This window comes from Folsomia candida, unplaced genomic scaffold, assembly GCF_002217175.1.
Source record: "Folsomia candida strain VU population unplaced genomic scaffold, ASM221717v1 Fcan01_Sc002, whole genome shotgun sequence".
NCBI classification, from domain to species: Eukaryota; Metazoa; Arthropoda; class Collembola; order Entomobryomorpha; family Isotomidae; genus Folsomia; species Folsomia candida.
Window position 1 is genome coordinate 9638033 of NW_019091194.1, and position 20031 is coordinate 9658063.

The window sequence follows — 20031 nt, forward strand, 5'->3', positions numbered from 1 at the left end:
CTGTTATTGACAGTGACACTGCCCACTCATATCCAAAAATTATGTAAGATAACGATGCGTTCCCACTTTTAAACTAATTCAATTCACATGCAGGAATCTCAAAATCGCATGCACATAAAATGAGACCGAAGACATAAGACTGAAATGTATGCATGGAGAGATGACGATGGTAATGATAGGGGTGCAGTTTTTAGTGGATGACCAATTTAAAAAATCTGTAGTTTGGGGTAATTGTCATATATTTCTATCTTATAAGATGGCTAAAGGCTACATTTTTATCATTTACTAGCCTAGCATACAAATTTTGGATAAAATGCATAGTAAAATTGGTAACGTACATAGATGTAAGTATGAACTTGATCGTCCACACTACCCCAGAAACAGGGGAAAAGTTGAATATTTGAGCGGAGTCATATAATAACATTTTCATGACACAAATTGTGTGTAACACAATTATGAAATAACTTGTCAACTATAATTATTATACTTGAACTGCTACGTTCGTTCAGACCAACAAGGATGAAGTTTCGTGGAAAAATTACGGATGCTCACTACATCCGATTATTTTCTCGTAAGTCGAATTATAAAATTAAAAATTTGCATGTATTGTCGTTATCCTCGGTTTCTTCTGCATGTATGATGTTTTCTCATTAAAAAAGTGTACTAAAGTTATTGATGCACACAGATTTCATCGGGACGCTGAACAAATTTTCAAAGGTGATGGTGCTGCGAGTGATGCCGGACAAGTTGGCATTTCTTCTCCATGATAAATTGAACTGGTCAGGGGCGGATACGGGAGTTGGGAGTCAAACGGTGGGGGGTGGAGGTGTAGGCGGCGGGGCAACGGCCTGGGGCGAAGTCCCAATCCAACCCTACTTCTCAGAGTTCAAAATGATAGGCATTTCTCAAGAGGAAAATGAAATATACATGGAACTTGGTGCAGGTAAAATTAGTACGAAAGATGGATTCAATTATCTTGCATTGTCTCCTCTAGCTAATTATATATTCCATATTTTATAGACGCGTTTGCATCGAGCCTAAGTACATTAAAATTGGCACAGGATGGCGTGTGTTTGAAAATGAAACTCACAAAAAAGGTGGTTCCCTGTCTAACGCTGGAAATTGGAGAGGTGTGTACCGCTGTTTCATTTTAGGATACTATTTTACTTATGTACTGACTAAGTGATTGGTGTGTACGTTTACAGCTAGGCAACAACATTTCACTCACATGTACTCACGACATTGCTGTCCATATAATTCCAAAGAAAAATTGGTCTGATTATCAGTGTCCAAACGCCCTTCTGTTCAATGTACATAAATCTAACATTTTAAAGTGAATGGGATGTGAATGTGATTACTAATAATGACGATATTTTCCTAGATAAGCTTAACAATGCCAGAATTAAAGCACCTTCGACTGATGATTGAGAGAATGAGAAACGTTTCTCAGAAGTTAATTTTTAAAATGGGCAAGGAAGGGAAATTAGTCTTGTCGGTGGTTACTTACAATGTTGAAAGCAAAGTCACATTCAACGATCTTACTGTAATTGGTATGAACATGCATTTCACATTTCCTTATTTATTCATTAGAAAATTTATTGCATTGCATGCTTTTTTATTGTTTAAAAGATTCCAGTGATGACGAAGATCGTCCTTTAACGCCAGTTGTTCATGGATCTGAAGCCCATTATTCAGTTGAGGTGGATATGAAATCGATTTTACACCTATTGCCTCCTGAAGGAGCAAAACCAACTTCCATGATTTTCAGTACGTAAGCCCCGTAAATTAAGCCAATTCAAATAAAATAATTACTTTGAGCTACAAATACTTGTTTTAGGTATAGCTGACAGCCGCCTGCTTCATTGTTTATTTTATTTTGGTGATCTTCAGATCCAGTATTTTGTACCAGGTATTCGACATATTTTCAGAGCTAGAAAAAAGATGATTTAAATTGCAATACAGTTTAATCAAAATTTTATTAGTAAATTGTCATTTGCAAAAAAAATCATCCAACATAATTTCTTAACTAATCGAAAGAATATCACGCGAATATGATAGCAAGTAATTTTTATTTTTTCAGGAACAGCAGCGATATAGCCTGCGAGACAAGATTTTTGTGTGATAACTTTGTAAGGTCTTTAAATATTACATACATAATATTATTTTTAATCCAGTTCCGCAGAGACCAATTAATATTGATCAACTGTATTTGACTAATCTTCGTTTTGTAATGTTTTGTGGAAAATATTTTATTTTTAATAAATTTACATTACACAGCAGGCAAATCATCAAAATTTCATTGGCAAAGCGGTAGATACTAATAATTTCGAAATAGCATATTTTGGAAACACCGGTGTAAATATACATATGTATACGTGTACAGATATAAGATTGCATAGGTAATTCAACAAGTCTTGTTTTGGAACTTTATATATATTTATCATTCTCTGAAATATTCTCATTCAAAGAAGCTGAATCATTGTTTGAAAAGTGTTGGACACGGACATGATTTTCCTCAACCAGTTTCGCTACTTGGCACTCGGTTGAAACTAATTTTATCAGTTTCAATTGGGTAATATGTTTTTCATGCATAAAATTCGGCCCATGAAGCATTTTGCAAAAAATTCCTTATTTTTAAGTACACGAAACTTCAAGTTCTGGTTCTGATTTAAATATTTAAATTTACATATGTGCTTAGTAAATGTATGCACAACGAATGCATAAGCCGTAGGACATCATATACATACACGATGCAAATGATTTCCAGCACATGTACTTTTCAATAATGAAATTTTCATACATCTGATAGTTAAATATCAGATGTATAATAACAGCGTCTATTTTTCATTTTGCATCGATATGGCCTCGATGGGATCATACAGTCCCAGATTTAGATTTGGGAAGATGTTAGTTAATGTCATTAACGGCTTAATGACGTTCGAATTAATACCCCCAATGAAGAAAGCTGCATGGTTATATACGTACGTTCACACTACTACTATTTTCTTTGGTTGGTCTAGTTCTAGTTCTCGACTAAAGTGCAAGGAAAATATCAAATCATTTCGTGAGCATGGAATAAATTGACACTTGAGAAGAATCAAAGAGAATCTCATCACTTTAGATTGCAACAAATTAGACGCACTCCAACTTTTGTGCTTAGGTGGTCCTCATGAAATCAGATTGTCAGCAGGGACTCATTAAACTATTGCTTTTTCTCGTCATCTTATTGTCATGTTAATGCTGCTGACATTTGAATCACAAGTCTCAAACTTTTTGAAATCACTATTTACTTTTCGACCATCTACGGATAAAATTTAAGAGACATTCATTAATACTAACTGTAGTATGTATAAGAAGCATGCCTACATACATATATGCAATTACTTCCTTAAATCAAACGAGTTAAACGTTCTGAAGTAGCTTGGTTCAGTCACGGTATAAGCAACTCACCAACTCCTAATACATACAAAAATCTGTTGGTCATTCTTCTTTCATTGCTACATTAAAGTTACAGACAGCAAATATGTAGTATACACATACATGCATACATAAAAGAATATACAATTAAAACATTTAAATGATTGAATCCATGAATCTGAATCTAATCTTATTATTTTAACACGCTTTTCGCGTAGGAGAAATGACAAAGGATCTAACTACCTCAAGTTGTCAATGGGCAGATGAAGAAATTTGGTTCAGATTCAGACAATGGACAGTGATCTTGTAAGGTTAACGTCCAAGGGATTGTTTTTTAGAAGATGTGAACAATTATGAACATATATATTATAAAATGAGCTTGGTAAAATCCATATTTAAATGCGCCTTTCATTGAGTTTCCGTTTATCTTGGCAATCTCAGATTTGATATTAATTAAAACCAATTGTAATATATTTGATTACGAAACGCACCACTGACCTAAACAGAAATAGAAGCTTTTTTTATTAATTTTTGCAGACAATTCTTATGTCCATACAGACTTGTGTGCTATAAATCCATCATGTTGTATTAAAGTATAAAACATGAGAAAAACGTAAAAGGCTTCTCATATCATCAACATCATCAATCTACTTGAAGTGACTTGTCAGTTTTGTTTGTTTTCCATATTCTTTGTATTTTACTTGGTGCTCGCACTGATCTACTATTCTTCATGCAATTATCTACTCGGCAAACGGAAGCTAATTAATGAACACTTGTGTCAGGTTTGATACATGAGTTTGCAACCGTCGGCATTAATAGTTGCGTATGTATTTTAATAAGACACAAAGGTGTCAGCTAATAAAATATTGCAAAAAATTTTCAATTTGCAAAATGTTTCTAATAAACTTGATATGCAAAAAATATTTGCCTCCTACATTTTACTACTATTTACATACATACGTATAACGGGAGTACAAGAGTTGCCCACAAAATTTAATCACAGATCACAATGCGTATAAATACCTTGTCATATTAATGGGCCAAAATTGACCATCTTCACATGATAAATGAAAACCGTAAATATTATGCAGAAATATCATATGTGCGTTTGAAATTTTTCTCACAAAAACTGTACAGAGAATTTGTAAGATGCCAGTGCATAGTAAAAATGCGTGTCCGATATGTTAATGTAAAAAAACTGCCCATCGGGTAACATGTGTAAATGAATAATGTCCATAGTTAGTCAAACTGCCATGATGAGAAAATAATTCGAGCTAAGAATAACTAGATCTCACTTCGATTGATCTACATATAAATATGCATAATTGATCTATATTAATGTTGCGCTTCTAACTTTCAACAATCTCTTAACTTGATCATCCTAATTTGCATAATTTGACATGCCCTTTAAAAATTGGATAAATTCCAAATTGCCCGAGATCGATATCGGCTCTAAACCCAAATTGTCATTCTTGTATATCCACTCATTGACAGCATTCCAATTTTTCCCGAAAATAATTAAGCAACATAATGCTAACGGCAATGATAAAGAAAATTGAATACACAATGCAGCACCCATCAGAGAAAGGAGGCGCACATCCCTCATTGCGCATTAACTACCAACTCAAATCAACCCAGACTGATTAAGTTCATCTCCAATCGATAGAAAACACCAATTGTAAATTGGTTCTAATGTCCAACCCGAAAAAAAAATCCCACGGTCTATTACGACTTTTTGCTAAATAAATTGTTACTTGCGGCAGTAGAAACGATTATTTATATACGCAACGCATCAGTAGAAGATGCTTAATTTATCTACTTCCCGACGTTTGACGTTACCCCTCTTCGTTTATCAAGAAGTAGATTTTCGTATTTGCATGCAAATGTACGTATCCCTTACATACGTATACATAGTACATACGTATGTATACATACCCCTTATCAACCACGTACTGTGCGTTTGAATTGAGACGATAATGAATCCTAAGTCTACAGATAATTAATTTCCTTGATTCCATTTCATCACATACGTGCATACCTTCATGTAGTGGAATTAATATGCAAGTTGAAAATGTGAACAATGAAATACGCTCTTCTCCGCTTATGTATTTCGGACGCTTTAAAGGAGTCGGTTTGTGATGAAAATTCTTTCTTTTTAAAGGATAATGAATAGACTCCACTTGAACTGGCCTCAGTTGGCATTTCATTGGCAAACGATAAAGTAGTTTTGGCTCAACTAAATGCAAGCCACTTTTGTACTCGATATTACTGTTTGCATTTTTGATTCGTCATCGAAATGTGGTAACAACCGGATAGGATTTTACTGCATTCAAATATCCTTAGTACATGTGTAGTCGTCAAAATCCAGGCATTTTAAAGTGTAATAATTTTGTAAATTAAAAAATGTCATTACGTCGTTGGTGGAAATGGAAACTTGGTATTCTTAAGACTCCCATCTTTATTGTTTATGCGATTTTGATTGACCAGGTATTTCTAACCAGCGTGACCAGATTGGATTTGCGTATATTTGAGCGATAGAAATTTCTAAGTTATTCTTGTGTATTTCAGACCAATGCACAACAGTTCACTCGGTCATGTCAAGATCCTTTAATTCAGAACCATATCACAACAGGCCACACGTATTGGTATGCTCAATATCTCAACTCCCTTAAGAAACATACCATAAATTTTGCTAAACCGTTTTCTCCATGTGCAGCTCTGAATAAAATTGTAACATTTCAAAGTAATTTGTTTTAAAAATACAATTTCACGAAGAATAAAACATGTTCAAACTTCTTTTTTAATCAGATGCACATTTAAATGATTTTATGTTTAAATATACCTACGTCCAATAACAAGTCTATATGAATCAGTTTGTAGTATTGGTAGTTATTTATTAATAACTACTAATACTAGTTATTAATAGTAACACAATTTGTAATAATGCACGAAAAACCATCTATTTAAATACCTTGGGTTCCCTATAGAAGAGCTTTGATGAGATTGGAAATTAGAAGTGGTGCTAAATATGTATACAGAGAACGAAAAAGTCTGCACTCTAATAGTTTGATGCATTTTGAAGGTTAAAATATTGTTACTAATTGTAAACTATGAAATAGTTACCACGCATGTGGCTACTTCGGAAACCCAGCTACAATGGATTACTCGTCTTGTACAGCGGGTGGAAACTGTCTTTGCAATTATCCCTGTGATTCAGCGGTTAGTAAAATTATACCCTTATCATGATTAAGAGAATGTAGTACATGGTATGTCCTAGCTTTGAAAAGTAACGGGTTTATCAGTATCGCTTCACATTGGGTGTGGCCCAAAAATTGTTATTCTCAATATACAGCCTCCAGCGAATCCGTTCGATACAGGAGTTTGTCCCCCAAGAGCCAATGAACCACCGGATCCAGACTTGACCGCTATGGCAAGATGCTCACAAGAATGTGCTTCAACATGTCCTGGAGGTAAAATTAATACATCGTTGTAAATGAAATTTAGCAAAAGGGTGAACCCAAATGGAATATCGGTGCCTTACATATGCCTCCTTCCGTAAATAACGTCTAACCCCGTCAAAACTAAACTCCGACACTTTATACTTTGATCTCGTCCACACTATCAGAGGGACATGTCGAAATGATGTCGATTTCTGATATCCCAGTCGTGACCTTATATACAACGCCCATGTTCGAACTTAACCTCCTCCCAAAAATTAGAGGCACGTTGGTGAAGACTACATCCTAAGTTCAAACAGGCGAATAAGGCATTGCCATCGAGGGTTTCACCCTTTAATAAAAGTGAGCTTACAGATAAAATAAATTTGCTAAATTTAATATTAAATGAAAGGTCAAGGAAGCATTTGTGGAGAAAGCCTAGGCGCCTTAGGACCAAATGCAGATGTTTATGCGAAGATTTGTACGTGTTATTGCTCACCTCAATCTTGCACACCTCCTACAACAACGCTAGCACCGATTTCTTTCGCCATTATCAAGAAACCTATTTGGCCCTTTCTCATAAAAGCTAAACTGTTAGTGTGGAAAATTGTTCTAATTAAATTGCTCAAATTTGGTTTGATTCTTTTCAAATTATGTTCGCTTTACCTTTTAAAACTGTTCCTGTTTGGGATCTACTATTACACATTTTATGAGTGGATCAACATGGAGGCTCAAATTATTTTTAGGGGTGTCAGATTTGTGTTTGGATCTCTTTTGGACTATTTGTCGTGATGATTGCAATTGCCTTGTTAAATACAATTTATTTATTGATTTTTCATATGTAGTGAAAATGGTGTACAATAAAGACAATAATTTATTTACTCATAACATCGTTATTTCAGTAGCATAATCCCATGTTCTCCCATGTCTCATGAGGAGATTTACTTAGTCATTAGTAAATAAGTAGGCTTCATGAAATCCAATATTGATTGTTTTTTAGGTTGTTTACAAAAGCGAGATGATAAATTCTACATACTTAAATACGAACACAATTAATCGGAATACACATTCTGATGGTTGTCTTTCATGAACATAATCGTTATATGAATTTCAATCATGAACTTTCATGGAGTCAGTAAACGAACTGAGCATATACAACTCTATGGTTGAAGCTCATTATGCCAAATCTCACATTCGCTGAAGTGGGAAAGAATTGAAATGCACTGACTTGCCGGAAAAGCGAAATCTATTCACTTTTCATTCTTCTAAAGTCAAGTCACCAGTGTTTTCTCTTTCTAAAAGCTGTTAACTGTTCGGAATTTACTAACATGGGTCGCCGTTCTCCTGAAAAGAAGAAGGATGACAGAGTATTTCGTCGTCTGCCAAAATGTGTCGTGCCGGTCCATTATGACCTTTGGTTCCAACCCTCAAACCATGAACCTGTACTTCACGGGAAATTGTCCCTTAGAGTTCAAGTATTTGCTACAAACCTTATAAAGCATCCATCTAACTTAATTTAATTCCACTACTAATTTTAATAGGTGATGTGTGAAACACGGGAGATAGTTTTGAATGGACTCAACATTTCGGTATCAGATGTGAAGTACACGTGTGAAGGTTCCAAAGGGGTGCAAGAGACGGGAAACATTTTGATAAATGGCGAAATGGAAACCATTCAAATTGAATTTCCAAATCCACTTACTGTAGGATTTGGAACTTTGGCACTAAATTTCGAAGCAGAAATTACTGATAACATGAAAGGTTTATACCGGACAAAAGTAGGTGATGGCAAACGGTACAACTTTATAACTCACTTTGAACCAGTCAATGCAAGACGATGTAAGCTTATTCTAAACATAGACAAATTGCATAGTATGAGTTTAGTACCAACAGCAATGATATTTCCTTAGGTTTTCCTGGATTTGACGAGCCTGCGTTTAAAGCTACGTTCGATATTACGCTGGTTGTTCCGAAGGATGTGGTTGCGATTTCTAACATGGTATGAAACCAATAAAATACTATCTTCTGCTTTAACCCGACCTCTCTTGATTTACCCGTTTAGCCGATTGAAGATGAAAAAGTAGACGAGAAAAACGAAAATTTGAAGGTGTGCAAGTTTCAAACAACTCCAAAAATGTCGACATATCTTATCGCAATGGTTATTGGAGATTTCGAGCACATTCAGAAAACCAGTGAGTGTGGAACTCTGGTGCGTGTATTTACTTCTCCGGGAAAGACATGCCAAGCAGATTATTCATTAAATTTGGGTAATAATAATAATAATAATAGCCTTTATTATCCTCATTTACTAGTACTAGGGAATGCACAAAAATGAATTTAGCATAGCACACTAGCCTATTTTCGTGAGCTTACATCCTATTTAAGCCATTACTACTACCGTCAACGACGTCAAATTATAAATTTAACTAGATGAACAAAACAAAACTAACTCGCTACCTACTGGCGCGACTATGTTGGTTGCATACCAAGACTAGTAATGTTTGTAAAATTTAGATACATATAAGATAATCCAATATTTAACCAATTGACAAATTTTAATTAATAACTTACTTAAATTATAAATTGTGTTGGAAAAATGCACAAAAAACCAACTAAATTTTGAAATACAAACCAATTTTTGATTCCCCAACCAACCGAGGAGTGAGGGACAGAGGCCGCGTGGTAATTCAGATTGTAAAAAAACACATTAAAATAAAGAATTAATAAACAAATTTTGACTGGAATAGTTGACCAGCTTGATAAAGAACGATTTTCGCACATTGCCAATTAAAATTAATGTTATTACCAATTAAATTTAGTTAAAATTAATATAATATAAATAAATTTAGGAGAGCTCGTGCAAGAGCAAATCCTCCTCGGTTGGCGCACAGACGGGGAATAAATAATAATAATTAATTAATTAATAATAAGTAATGCGTATAAGTAATAAGTAATGGTAATTAATAATAAGTTATGCATTTATTAAAAATTAGTAAGCGGAGAGATAATATTATTATGTATATTAATATATCTATGACTGAAGAATATCAATAGTATTTTATTTGTTGTAGCTGCAAACTTAATTGACCATTACACAAAGTACTTTGGTGTTTCGTATCCCTTGCCAAAGTGTGATTTGGTTGCAATTGCAGAATTCCCTATTGGTAATGGCTAATCTGCTAATTGGCTAAGGTCTTGGCTAACGTATTAACATTTTGTTTTGCATCATTACTTATTGGTTAAGGTGGAATGGAAAATTATGGACTCATCACCTTCATCGACACAAGACTCATGGTAGACCCAACGGAATCATCAGCCTGGAACATACAAATGACTTCTTTAATTGTCGCCCATGAAGTAAATCGATAAATTTAACTTTGGGGAATAATTTTGATGTTTTATAACGAAATTTTGAATTACATAAATAGGTTTCTCATCTATGGTTTGGAGATCTAGTTACGATGAAGTGGTGGATAGACCTTTGGTAGTACAATACTTATCTAATATAAATTAAAAACTTAATCAGCTGGGATATTGTAATAAAATCTGAAATTTCGAATTTTTTCTTCCAAATTTGATGTCCCTAAAAAAGGCTAAAGGTTTGATATATTTCTAAAAAGATAGATACGTACTGCAAATTCTCTTTTCGGATACCTGATTAAGCCGTCTTATTATAATTTAATTTATATATTACAGGAAGGATTTGCCAAGTTCATAGAATATCTTGCTGTTGATCATTTCTTTCCGCAATTTGATATTTGGACACAATTTGCTTCTCGTATTCTCCATTCGGCACTTGCCACTGACAGTCTGAAGAATAGTCACCCTGTTGAGGTTGAAGTGACCAATCCGGGTGATATTGATGAAATATTCGATGTATTTGTTTATAAATAAATATTTATAAATATTTATATATTTGTATATTTGATGTATAAATATTTGTTGCAAGGCTTTGACGTACAACAAAGGATCCTCGATCGTCAAAATGATGTATCATTATGTGGGTGACGAATGTTTCAGGAAAGGAATGAAGCAATATTTGGAGAAATTCAAGTACAGTAATGCGGAAACTGCTGATCTATGGGAAGCTTTAGAAGCAGCAAGTGGGACCCCTGTGGGAAGGTTCATGGACACTTTCACGAAACAAATGGGTTACCCTATTGTTACCGTTCTTGACGTTGTCTCCACCGATTGTGGCAAGACTTTTACTTTGAAGCAAGAAAAATTTTGGGCTGACCCAAAGCTCAATGAAGCTGCATCAAACTCAAACTACAAATGGATCATCCCACTGACTTGTTGTAAAGGGTCGAAGCCACTTGAAGTCACGGTTTTGGAATTATTCGACGGCAATGAATCTAATCTGAAGGAAGTTGCAGTGACCTGTGCTTCTAATGATGAATGGATAAAGGTGAATACGAGATTTTTTTAAAACTTTCTATTGGTTATGAATTATAAAGTATTTATTATGTTCCTAGTTTAATGCTGGATCAGTTGGTTTTTACCGTGTTCGTTACTCAGCAGAAGTGTTATCCCAATTTACAAATTCTATTAAGGATAAATCAATGTCCCCGTTGGATAGACTTGGATTGCTTAATGATGTTTACGCATGTGTAAAGGCTGGGATCAGTTCAACAACGGATGTGAGAAAATGAACTTCTAATGTCGAAATTAAACTTGTTATTCTAAAATAAGACTAAACGAGTATAATGCTTCTGTAATTTTATATGCTTTAATTTTTCGTCAATTTCTGAAATAGATTTTAAACTTGCTGGATTCGTTCAAGCTTGAAGATAACTACAGTGTATTGAGTTCAATTCGTGACATCACAGCCGACTTGTCCAACTTGCTTCTTCGCACTGATCTCGTTGACAAGTTTGACACTTATTGCACCAGTCTTTTCACACCGATAAAAGAACGAATGGGATGGGACCCAAAAAATGGAGAAAGTAAGTAATTTATTAGAAACAATAAGTGACGGCTCAACGAAAGTAGTTCTGATGTCTTTATATATAAAATAGCTATAAATCTGAGTTCGAAATAACTGACAAAACTTGGTGAATTATGAATTTACGACCAAAAGAATCACATCAAGACACAGGAAATTGTTATCCTTTGTCTCTTTTTATTTCATTTATTTGTTTGGATTGTCAGGCCATGCAGACGGTCTTCTTCGATCTTTGGTGATCAATAGACTCATTTCCTGCAAAGATGAGACGACTATCAATGAAGCTGAAAAAATGTTTGACCAACATTTGAAAGGGGAGAAAAAAATTTCTGCAGATCTTAGGACAGCCGTGTATCGTGCTACTTTGTTCAAAGGAAATGAAAAAACTTTGGATACCATGATTGAAGTAAATGAGGAAACATTGAAATAAATTTCTCTCAAAATACTTTTTTTTTATTTTAAAATGCTTTCACTTACCCTTCGTAAGCTTAAATTGCTCTTGTGTGAATTAATAGATATTTAAAAATTGTGAGCTGTCTGAAGAAAAAGCAAGAATTCTTCAATCACTTGGGAGCACCAAGGACATAAATTTAATGAAAAAAATTTTGGATTTTGCCCTCAGTCCTGATGTCAAAATGAGTGAGATCGACTATATTTTCTACTCTTTGAACAATTCCAAACATGGTCAGGATTTAACCTGGCAGTTTTTCAAGGATAACATTAAACTGTTTCAAGAAAAATACCCGGTCAGTTTTTTATACAAATATGTACATATATCAAAGTTGCATGCTTATTTGGAAAATAGAATTGTTACTATTTGTATCTATATAACATAGGGTGGAATGCTGATATGTTCTGTCGTCAGAGATGTGACGGGCGGTTTTGTGGGAGACGAATTTGCTCAAGAAATAGAAACATTCCTTAAAGAAAATCCAATTCGAGGAACAGAAAGGACTGTCCAACAAGTTGTTGAAAAAATTCGTATTAATGCAGCATGGTTAAAACGTGATCTTAATGCAATTTCAACATTCTTGGGGTCAAAGTAACTTAGATATTTGAACTATTGGATTTATTAAAACTTGTGATTTGTATGGAATGACACATTCAAAATTAATAAAACTTACTTAAACATAATATTTATATGTATGTATGATGTACATTATATGTATTTGTGATTTATATTACGAATACTCTGTCCATGTGCACAATAACAAACCCATCCTATTAATTTTAAATGTTACATAAACCGTCTTCAAGTTCGAAGTAAGGATGCGTTCGAAAGTGTGCATGAGCCGTAAGGGCGTGTACCCTTGAAAGGGCGATTTTGAGTTTTACAGCACTAATCCTAAGTTTTATAACTGGTCATCTAAAGCTGAACTTCATTTTTGACGTATGCCATCCAAACAACTAAGATGAAATTAAATTTCAAAAACTGAGGCTATTAAACGATAGAAATGCCACTGTATGAGCATTTGCTATCTAAACACAAGGATTAGGTAGTTGGGTTGTAAAGCTATCCAATTATGGACTAGTTTAAGACGTTACAATCCTCCGGACCACTGAACAACAATATAAAATTTTGTTCCAACCCTTCTATCGCTGTATATATTTCGTCTTGTCCTGCTAATAATCTCACCGTATTTGTAAATGCATGACCAGAAGATCACGACAGGGAGGGAGAAAAGCAGCGAATAAAATTTCCTTCTGCCGTGCCACGACACAGCCTCCTCGATTTTCGAGTAGCGAGTCCTGCTCCAAGCCCGTGCGTGTAACGTTTTATAGATCAGTGTCCAGCAGAAGCTCTGGAATGATATCCCGTTCACATTGCTCTGAGACTCTCACTCGCATTGCGTTGCTCTAAAGTTCAGCTTTATTAGCCTGCAAATAAAATCCCAAATCCGGGTGAAAGTCTGCTCAGTTGTCTTGTCTCGTTTTCGCTAGAAACTTGCTAACGGAGATACTCGCATTGGCACACACACAAAAGTTCTCACTTTTCGCCGGTATATTGCGTCTTGCTATAAGTTTTTGAGAAAGTGCTTTCTAAAACTCTTAATAACATTATATAAAATTACATACAAAATTAACATTCCATTAGGTTTCGAGTTTCCTATTACATCTTACAGCCTATTTAAACGTTATTCCGGTTACGTATATAAAACTGTTATGCTACACTGCATGTGCTAAGTTAATCCTTCCAAGTAAAATAATACACAGTTAATAATAAGAATAACAAAAGTAAACAATTCTGTTCCTCTTACATGTAAAATATATAGAAATACTTGAGATTAGTATTGTTTGCTCAGCTTATTAGATCAAGCAACGCCAAACCAACATTTCTACACAGCATCGTCCTATGTACTTTTACGTGAGCAGGAAGATCATTAAGTATGAATAAGATTTAGAGCCCAGGATGAAAACTTTGCAATCTGCACTAATTAGTCCGGTGTATCAGGAAGTTTGGATAATTCATGCTAGCTACAATTTCTAGGTAAGGATATATCATTTAGTACTATTGATTTTATATTTAGTGCGGCGTAGAAAATAAGTATATATAGTAATTAAAATACGAAAAAATATTTCGAGAAGTTAAGTTAACATTTACGCGTAAAGAAAAGGAGGAAGCCTGGGCGAGAACAAACAAATGTTTGGAGATACCTTACAACACTTGGGACGAGAGAAAGTGGTTCATTGATGTAAACGGAGTCATAAATACTAATCCAGAGTAAACTACCATTATTTTACGTGAAGATAAAATACTCCTTTATCATCATGTCACGTCGTCTCCTTCCATCCATCCCGGCAGTTAAAATACGACAAGGCTCAAATCTAATATCAGTGTCAAACATCATCATCACTTTACACGCCTTTAACTCCTCCACATTCAATCTCAATCTAGGTAGATTATAAAAATTCTGTCGTTAAGCGCATCAAGGGCTGTCGTCTAGATTTTCACAACCATTTCCGTATCTCACATTAGACTACTTAACTACTTCTGGCTGCTTGAAAATTAAAAAAGGTGTATGTAACATGGGTGAGTATAATTTATTTTGGGGTTTGATTACAGTTAAATATTTTAATTAAAAGTGAGCAGTTGCAAAAAAGTTACATATTTTTCATAGGCATGCAGACTACTTGGAAGAATTGCATGTAACAATTGGACCAACATTTCCTTTTGTTGCAAAAGTACAAGTGCTGACACAGCCTGAAACTCGTGAGACTTGATTCCAACGAAAACTAAATGAAAGAAAATGAAGTGAGTTCTAGTTCATTTATTGTATTTGTATTTTTGTGAATCTAAAAACTAAACAAATATTGGTTTTCTTCTTCAACTTTTTCAATTAAGATGGGAACATCTTGGAATGTAAGAGAAATATAATAAGAGTTTTTATAAAAAAACACACTGTTAGGTAATTCAATGGTGGTACTACAGAAGTGAGGAAAAAATTACAGAAGTAAAAGGACACTGGTTTAAACCAAGTACGTCAAAGTAGTTTTGTTCACTGCCTCCCACTTCGCAGAAGCAAAATAACACTTTGAAAAGAATTTTGAACAAAAAAGTTCATCCTACAATTAGTGTAGGAGGAACGTCTCAGCAAAAATGTTTGCAAATTCAATGACGCTGAAAGTGTAAGTTACGGACCTTTTCTACTGGATTTTGTATATACTTTTCTAATCCATAATCCTCTCTTTTCTCTCACGTACATATATAACAAAATATTGTCAACACTTCATAAATCTCGGGAGTAGCCAGGACAAATTTTGAGTTTTTCAGTTCCAAAAAAAATTGCAAGGTTTGCCAAGACGAAACGAAATGGCGTAGGACGAGGACGAGAGAAGGAATGAAATTGAGCTTGGTTGGATTTAGAGTCGGTAAGGATGTAATAAGCTTGTCAAGTCAACTTCTACGCTCATGTAGCTTTCTCTCAACTCAATTTCAAAATTTTCGGCTCAAGTTTGGTTCAGAATATTCATGATCGTACACATTTCAACGCAGCGGATAAAGTAAGCGACGAATGTAGGAGAGAGAGAGAGAAAGTGTATGCGTGTATAATATGCAAAGTAGACTTCAATTCAACCCCCAACATTTGGCATTCGTTGCTTTGCTACAACCAAAGAGTGAATTTCTTTGCACTTGAAAGAGTTTCAAATGTATAGTGATCACCCAACGGAACAAGCGTTTGGTTTGTGCTAAGGTTTGGCAGGAAAAGAGAAAGCGGTTTCTATTACCTTGGAATAATTTTTCTCAAAATCCCCTCCGCTCACATAATCAAAAGCAATGGATGACATTGTTCCAAAAAAATTTAAAAGTTAACGAGATTTTGGTTGGCAAGAGATGTTACATGGTGGTTGGCTGGCTATACATATATGTAAATGACATTCACCGTGTTTCGTAAACTGGGAGGGTAGATATGCATGTGCAGACATAGACAATCAACACGGTAGCTGCACGAACAAAGGTGAACAGTTTGGTGATGTGACATTCTAATTTAATCAGATGCTAAAAGCATAGGATTTCTGGGAATTGACATGTGGTCGGATTACCGTTGACTGAGTTTGCCAAGTTAACATTCTCTTGCCATGTTTACTTAAACCCAACTTGCAAAATGCACGTTACATGTTGAGATAATGGGTTATGCAAGAGGTGAGCACAATCAATGCAATCAATGATTATGCATTTGGATTTAAATCAGGAGCTTTTGTAGCCGAAACTAATTTTAGCTCCAGGTAGAACAATTAAAATAATTGAAACTTAATTGGAATACCTATGTTTGCTTGTTGTTTACTTTAATTCAACTTTGGTAAAATATATACTTAATTTTTTATTTTCAAATATTTATAATTTTTTTAGTATGCGTGTTGTATATTAAATAATACCAATTTGTATCTGGCATAATGATGTATGATCGCTGTCAACATAATAGAAAGAAACAATGAATTGTGCATAATCGAAGCAGAACTTCTAGTTCCGTGTTATTCTGCACAGAGTATAAATTTCAGACTTTCGGAGTAGTAATGTGTGCAGGTGTAGGCTCGGAATTCTAGCAATGTGTGTCGCAGCTAGGAAACGTGGCGAAAGTTCAGACTGCTTCAAATACGGAAAACCACGCAACCACTAACCAGAAACGCAAACCACCCACTTTCACCATCCCTGACTGATCATCATCGCCTTGTTTGTAGCAGGGCTCCTTGATCCTGTGTGCACCAATTGATTTCGCCGAGGTTCAAACTTGCCTTGCTTTATATGCATATGTAGTCAATGTTTTTGTTGTTTTGTTAGAATATTTACACCCACCACAGATCATTTATTACTCAATTTATTAGGGTATCACTCTATTGCACCTGCTCCTTGTGCATGGCTCGTGTTTCATTCAGTGTGGTTTTTGATTCGCACGAGGTCATCACTATTAAAGGAAAATCAAAAGGAAATAAAGTCCCACTAGTTGGAATTAAGCTTGGATGATACAATGCGGATATTTTATTTACGCGTAGGAGGCATACGTACATAAATATTTATAGCGAGTGTAGTTAAAAGTAACTGCACCTATGTATGCGTATGTACATCTAATGAGCTGGTAAATAAATGCATGGATAAATAGAGCTAACAAGAATACCACGTGCAGATAATGTATGTAGGTACGAAGTTTTCGGTGTTTATTGTTATGAAGTATGATCAGCAATACGCAAATCCTTGTTATGCGATCATATTTTATTTCTTTAACTGTAAGTTATACACATAGGTAGAACATATGCAAACTACAGTTCATACATACATACCTTACCCACATATGTATGTATGTTGGTCACATTCGTTAAATATGTACACATCCTTTATTATTTACGTTTCCGAAAACACCATGAAACATGCGGGTAGAAGAACTGTTGGTTGTATAGTTTTTCTGATTTGTAAATCATAAATAAATAGCTACATGGTCTCCAATCAAATATTGATATTGAACAAGAAGACAAGACAACAACGGCAAATTGCAATCAGAAAATGGGACAATTCGAGATATTGCCTTTCCTTCTCTCTCTCTTCACCCTCTTCTCAACAACACCACATCAGGATCATTGAGATGCAAAAACATGCATACAAACTTATGAAGAACATCCGCAAGTCGCACAAAGTTCAACATACACAAATACACTCTACATGTACATACACATACATACGCCTCAAGTCAGGAAAAAGTGAAGACAACCAAAAATATTTTTTCAGCCCCCCATTTCATTCCTTCAAAGTACCGCTGCTGTATCAAACTGATTTCTTTTTACAACCAGTTTGCATAATAATATTGATCTCCACATCATCGTCATGTGTGGAGTAAAGGGTTCCAAGTAAAAATGAGGAAGGAAAAGTCAAATCAAAATCAACCATCAAATATTTTCAGTACGCACATGTTTAACGGATGCTGCATTTTTTTATGATTCTCTCCGACACTGATAAGAATGAATACATTTTTAACATCCATTTGTGTCCATGTACACACATACACATACATTCGGCATTTGGCTTGAGGAGCATTTGAAAATGTTCTAATAGTTCAATTTGCGAATAAAGCTTTTTGGTAATCGTTTGGTGGTTGTCGTGAAGAATTTCGACTACAATTGATGTCGGTCAAATCTATGATTTATTTCCATAAATTTCATTTTTCGTTTTCCTAAACAAGCAAATAACTGGCATTAAATCAAATGTCAGTCTCATATGTTGTAGAATTTTGCCTAATATCATTGCCTTCAGAGTTTAGAATTTATTTAACAAACAAATGTTGCATATCTGGACAAATTTTGTTTTACTTCTGACGCATCTCTCAAGTGTAATGTGAAAAGCCTGGAAAACTACAACGTAACATAACGAAAAGTAAACTTGCAAGTTTGACGTTGAATGTGCGAAATTGCAAAATAAGTAAATGGAAAGAAAGTAATGTATAAGCGTTCAATAAATTGTAAGAGAATGGAACTGAATAGAGACACATACATACATATATACATACGTTACGTACATACATATGCACATAAGGATATACCTACGAGTATGTATACATATGTATGGGTTAAACTTTTTTTCATTTTTTTTGCTTTCTCCCTGGTGCTGACTGCTCCCCATGTAATCTCTAGATTTGCAAAACTCGAGATTTTAGACTGAAGCAGACCTTCGTTGGCAAACATTGAGGGAAGGAATGGAAGAACCACTGGAGGACTAATGTTGTAGTCACCGAAATCAGTGTTGGTCCGTCAGCAGGAAAGTCGAGTCGAAGACTGTGATAAATTGGAGAATTGGTCTCCAACTTTTGCAGTCATCTGGGACAAGGGAAAGCTTTAAAGTCTCGAATCGCTAAAGTGAAAACAGAGCAGAGGGAGTGGAACCGGAGGGACGTTTGCTTCCTTTTTGCTTCCATTACGCCGAATGTGTTAGATTTAGATTGCTTTGCACTTTCTGTGGTGCACTGAACATGATGGTGCGGACACAACACAACAATACACGCAAGAGATTGAAATTCTTTGACTTGTTCCAGAAAATCCACAATATTTAATGGTGAAAGCATGGCTGTGTATGCATACATGTAATCCATAAATAAATGCTCCACTTTATGTACATACATACATGTGTATAGTTCAGTTCAAAGTGCTCAATGTGTGCATTAGTTCAATTTTGCATAAAATACAAGTTGGAGGGACGGGTGGAGTTTCTGAACCGAATTCCAATCAGCCGAAATTTTAATTATTTTACGGCACTATGAGCATGACGTTAATATGACACAAAAGGGCAGAACATCATGATAAATAATTACGGCAATTTACCTTTCAGTCTCTGAATTAACAGTTCTGGGAAAAGTCAACGTGATAAAATACTGATTGAATTGTCACCTGTGAATTCCAGGCCATAATTTTTTAGCACTCTTCGAACTACATTACTGAGAGCCAAAATTATTCCAATGATAAGGTTGTTTTTAGTATAACTGGGCCCATATGGCATTCCAAAAGTTTTCAAGAGTGATCAAATTATTTGCATCTAGTGCACTGGTGCACTTGTGCCACCCATTTCTACGAACTCTCTCCTTGGTGTTGGACGGATTATGGCGAATGACAAAAAATTTTCATCCATAAGTATCACTCGTATTACGCTCTCATATCTTCTCTACAAATTGCATTGCCTCGACTACTTGCGTTTACACACTGAACCCTCATCGTCAACCTCACCCGTTTACATTTCAAACTAGAATAACTTTGGGT

The 20031-nt window shown here is 34.9% G+C and overlaps 4 protein-coding genes across 6 annotated transcripts in view; all 4 read left to right on the forward strand.

The window, feature by feature from the left end:
* Positions 1-394: 394 nt before the first annotated feature.
* On the forward strand, positions 395-2279 carry LOC110844550 (checkpoint protein HUS1). The gene is made up of 8 exons (XM_022090774.2): positions 395-571; positions 686-943; positions 1021-1130; positions 1206-1310; positions 1382-1550; positions 1630-1767; positions 1838-1909; positions 2081-2279. The coding sequence occupies exons 1-8, from the start codon at positions 520-522 to the stop codon at positions 2095-2097; spliced, it is 921 nt and encodes a 306-aa protein (XP_021946466.1). The 5' UTR covers positions 395-519; the 3' UTR covers positions 2098-2279.
* Positions 2280-2312: 33 nt separating this feature from the next.
* On the forward strand, positions 2313-7742 carry LOC110843384. Its single transcript, XM_022089347.2, has 5 exons — positions 2313-5904; positions 5986-6062; positions 6537-6636; positions 6770-6887; positions 7267-7742. Exons 1-5 carry the CDS (start codon positions 5821-5823, stop codon positions 7644-7646), a joined length of 759 nt encoding a protein of 252 aa, XP_021945039.2. The 5' UTR covers positions 2313-5820; the 3' UTR covers positions 7647-7742.
* A 326-nt stretch (positions 7743-8068) lies between these two features.
* On the forward strand, positions 8069-12935 carry LOC110844739 (puromycin-sensitive aminopeptidase). Of its 2 annotated transcripts, XM_022091016.2 has the most exons (15): positions 8069-8329; positions 8396-8693; positions 8765-8853; positions 8917-9121; positions 9926-10018; positions 10099-10211; positions 10283-10338; positions 10447-10453; positions 10551-10730; positions 10804-11262; positions 11330-11494; positions 11611-11800; positions 12006-12205; positions 12315-12545; positions 12636-12935. In XM_022091016.2, the coding sequence occupies exons 1-15, from the start codon at positions 8183-8185 to the stop codon at positions 12843-12845; spliced, it is 2643 nt and encodes an 880-aa protein (XP_021946708.1). In that variant the 5' UTR covers positions 8069-8182; the 3' UTR covers positions 12846-12935. The 2 variants fall into 2 exon arrangements, with proteins under 2 accessions (XP_021946708.1, XP_021946709.1); XM_022091017.2 differs by lacking the exon at positions 9926-10018.
* A 135-nt stretch (positions 12936-13070) lies between these two features.
* The window catches only part of LOC110843386 (suppressor of lurcher protein 1-like), a 34516-nt gene continuing 27555 nt past the window's right edge, over positions 13071-20031 (forward strand). Inside the window, exons 1-3 of one of the 2 annotated variants that reach the window (XM_035847669.1) lie at positions 14348-14695; positions 14777-14830; positions 14919-15052. The gene's annotated coding sequence lies outside the window, so the exon portion shown is untranslated. Of the gene's footprint in view, positions 14288-14347; positions 14696-14776; positions 14831-14918; positions 15053-20031 lie in introns of those variants that run through there. The other variant, XM_022089348.2, reaches the window with a different exon arrangement.

Bases quoted from the DNA above. Each gene is read 5' to 3' on its own strand.
- LOC110843384 (XM_022089347.2), top strand. From the start codon at position 5,821: ATGTCATTACGTCGTTGGTGGAAATGGAAACTTGGTATTCTTAAGACT. The intron at 5,905-5,985 runs GTATTTCTAACC...TGTGTATTTCAG, and splicing joins ATGCGATTTTGATTGACCAG to ACCAATGCACAACAGTTCAC. The intron at 6,888-7,266 runs GTAAAATTAATA...ATTAAATGAAAG, and splicing joins TGCTTCAACATGTCCTGGAG to GTCAAGGAAGCATTTGTGGA.
- LOC110844550 (XM_022090774.2), top strand. From the start codon at position 520: ATGAAGTTTCGTGGAAAAATTACGGATGCTCACTACATCCGATTATTT. The intron at 944-1,020 runs GTAAAATTAGTA...CATATTTTATAG, and splicing joins ATACATGGAACTTGGTGCAG to ACGCGTTTGCATCGAGCCTA. The intron at 1,131-1,205 runs GTGTGTACCGCT...GTACGTTTACAG, and splicing joins TAACGCTGGAAATTGGAGAG to CTAGGCAACAACATTTCACT.
- LOC110844739 (XM_022091016.2), top strand. From the start codon at position 8,183: ATGGGTCGCCGTTCTCCTGAAAAGAAGAAGGATGACAGAGTATTTCGT. The intron at 8,854-8,916 runs GTATGAAACCAA...TTACCCGTTTAG, and splicing joins TGGTTGCGATTTCTAACATG to CCGATTGAAGATGAAAAAGT. The intron at 9,122-9,925 runs GTAATAATAATA...TATTTGTTGTAG, and splicing joins AGATTATTCATTAAATTTGG to CTGCAAACTTAATTGACCAT.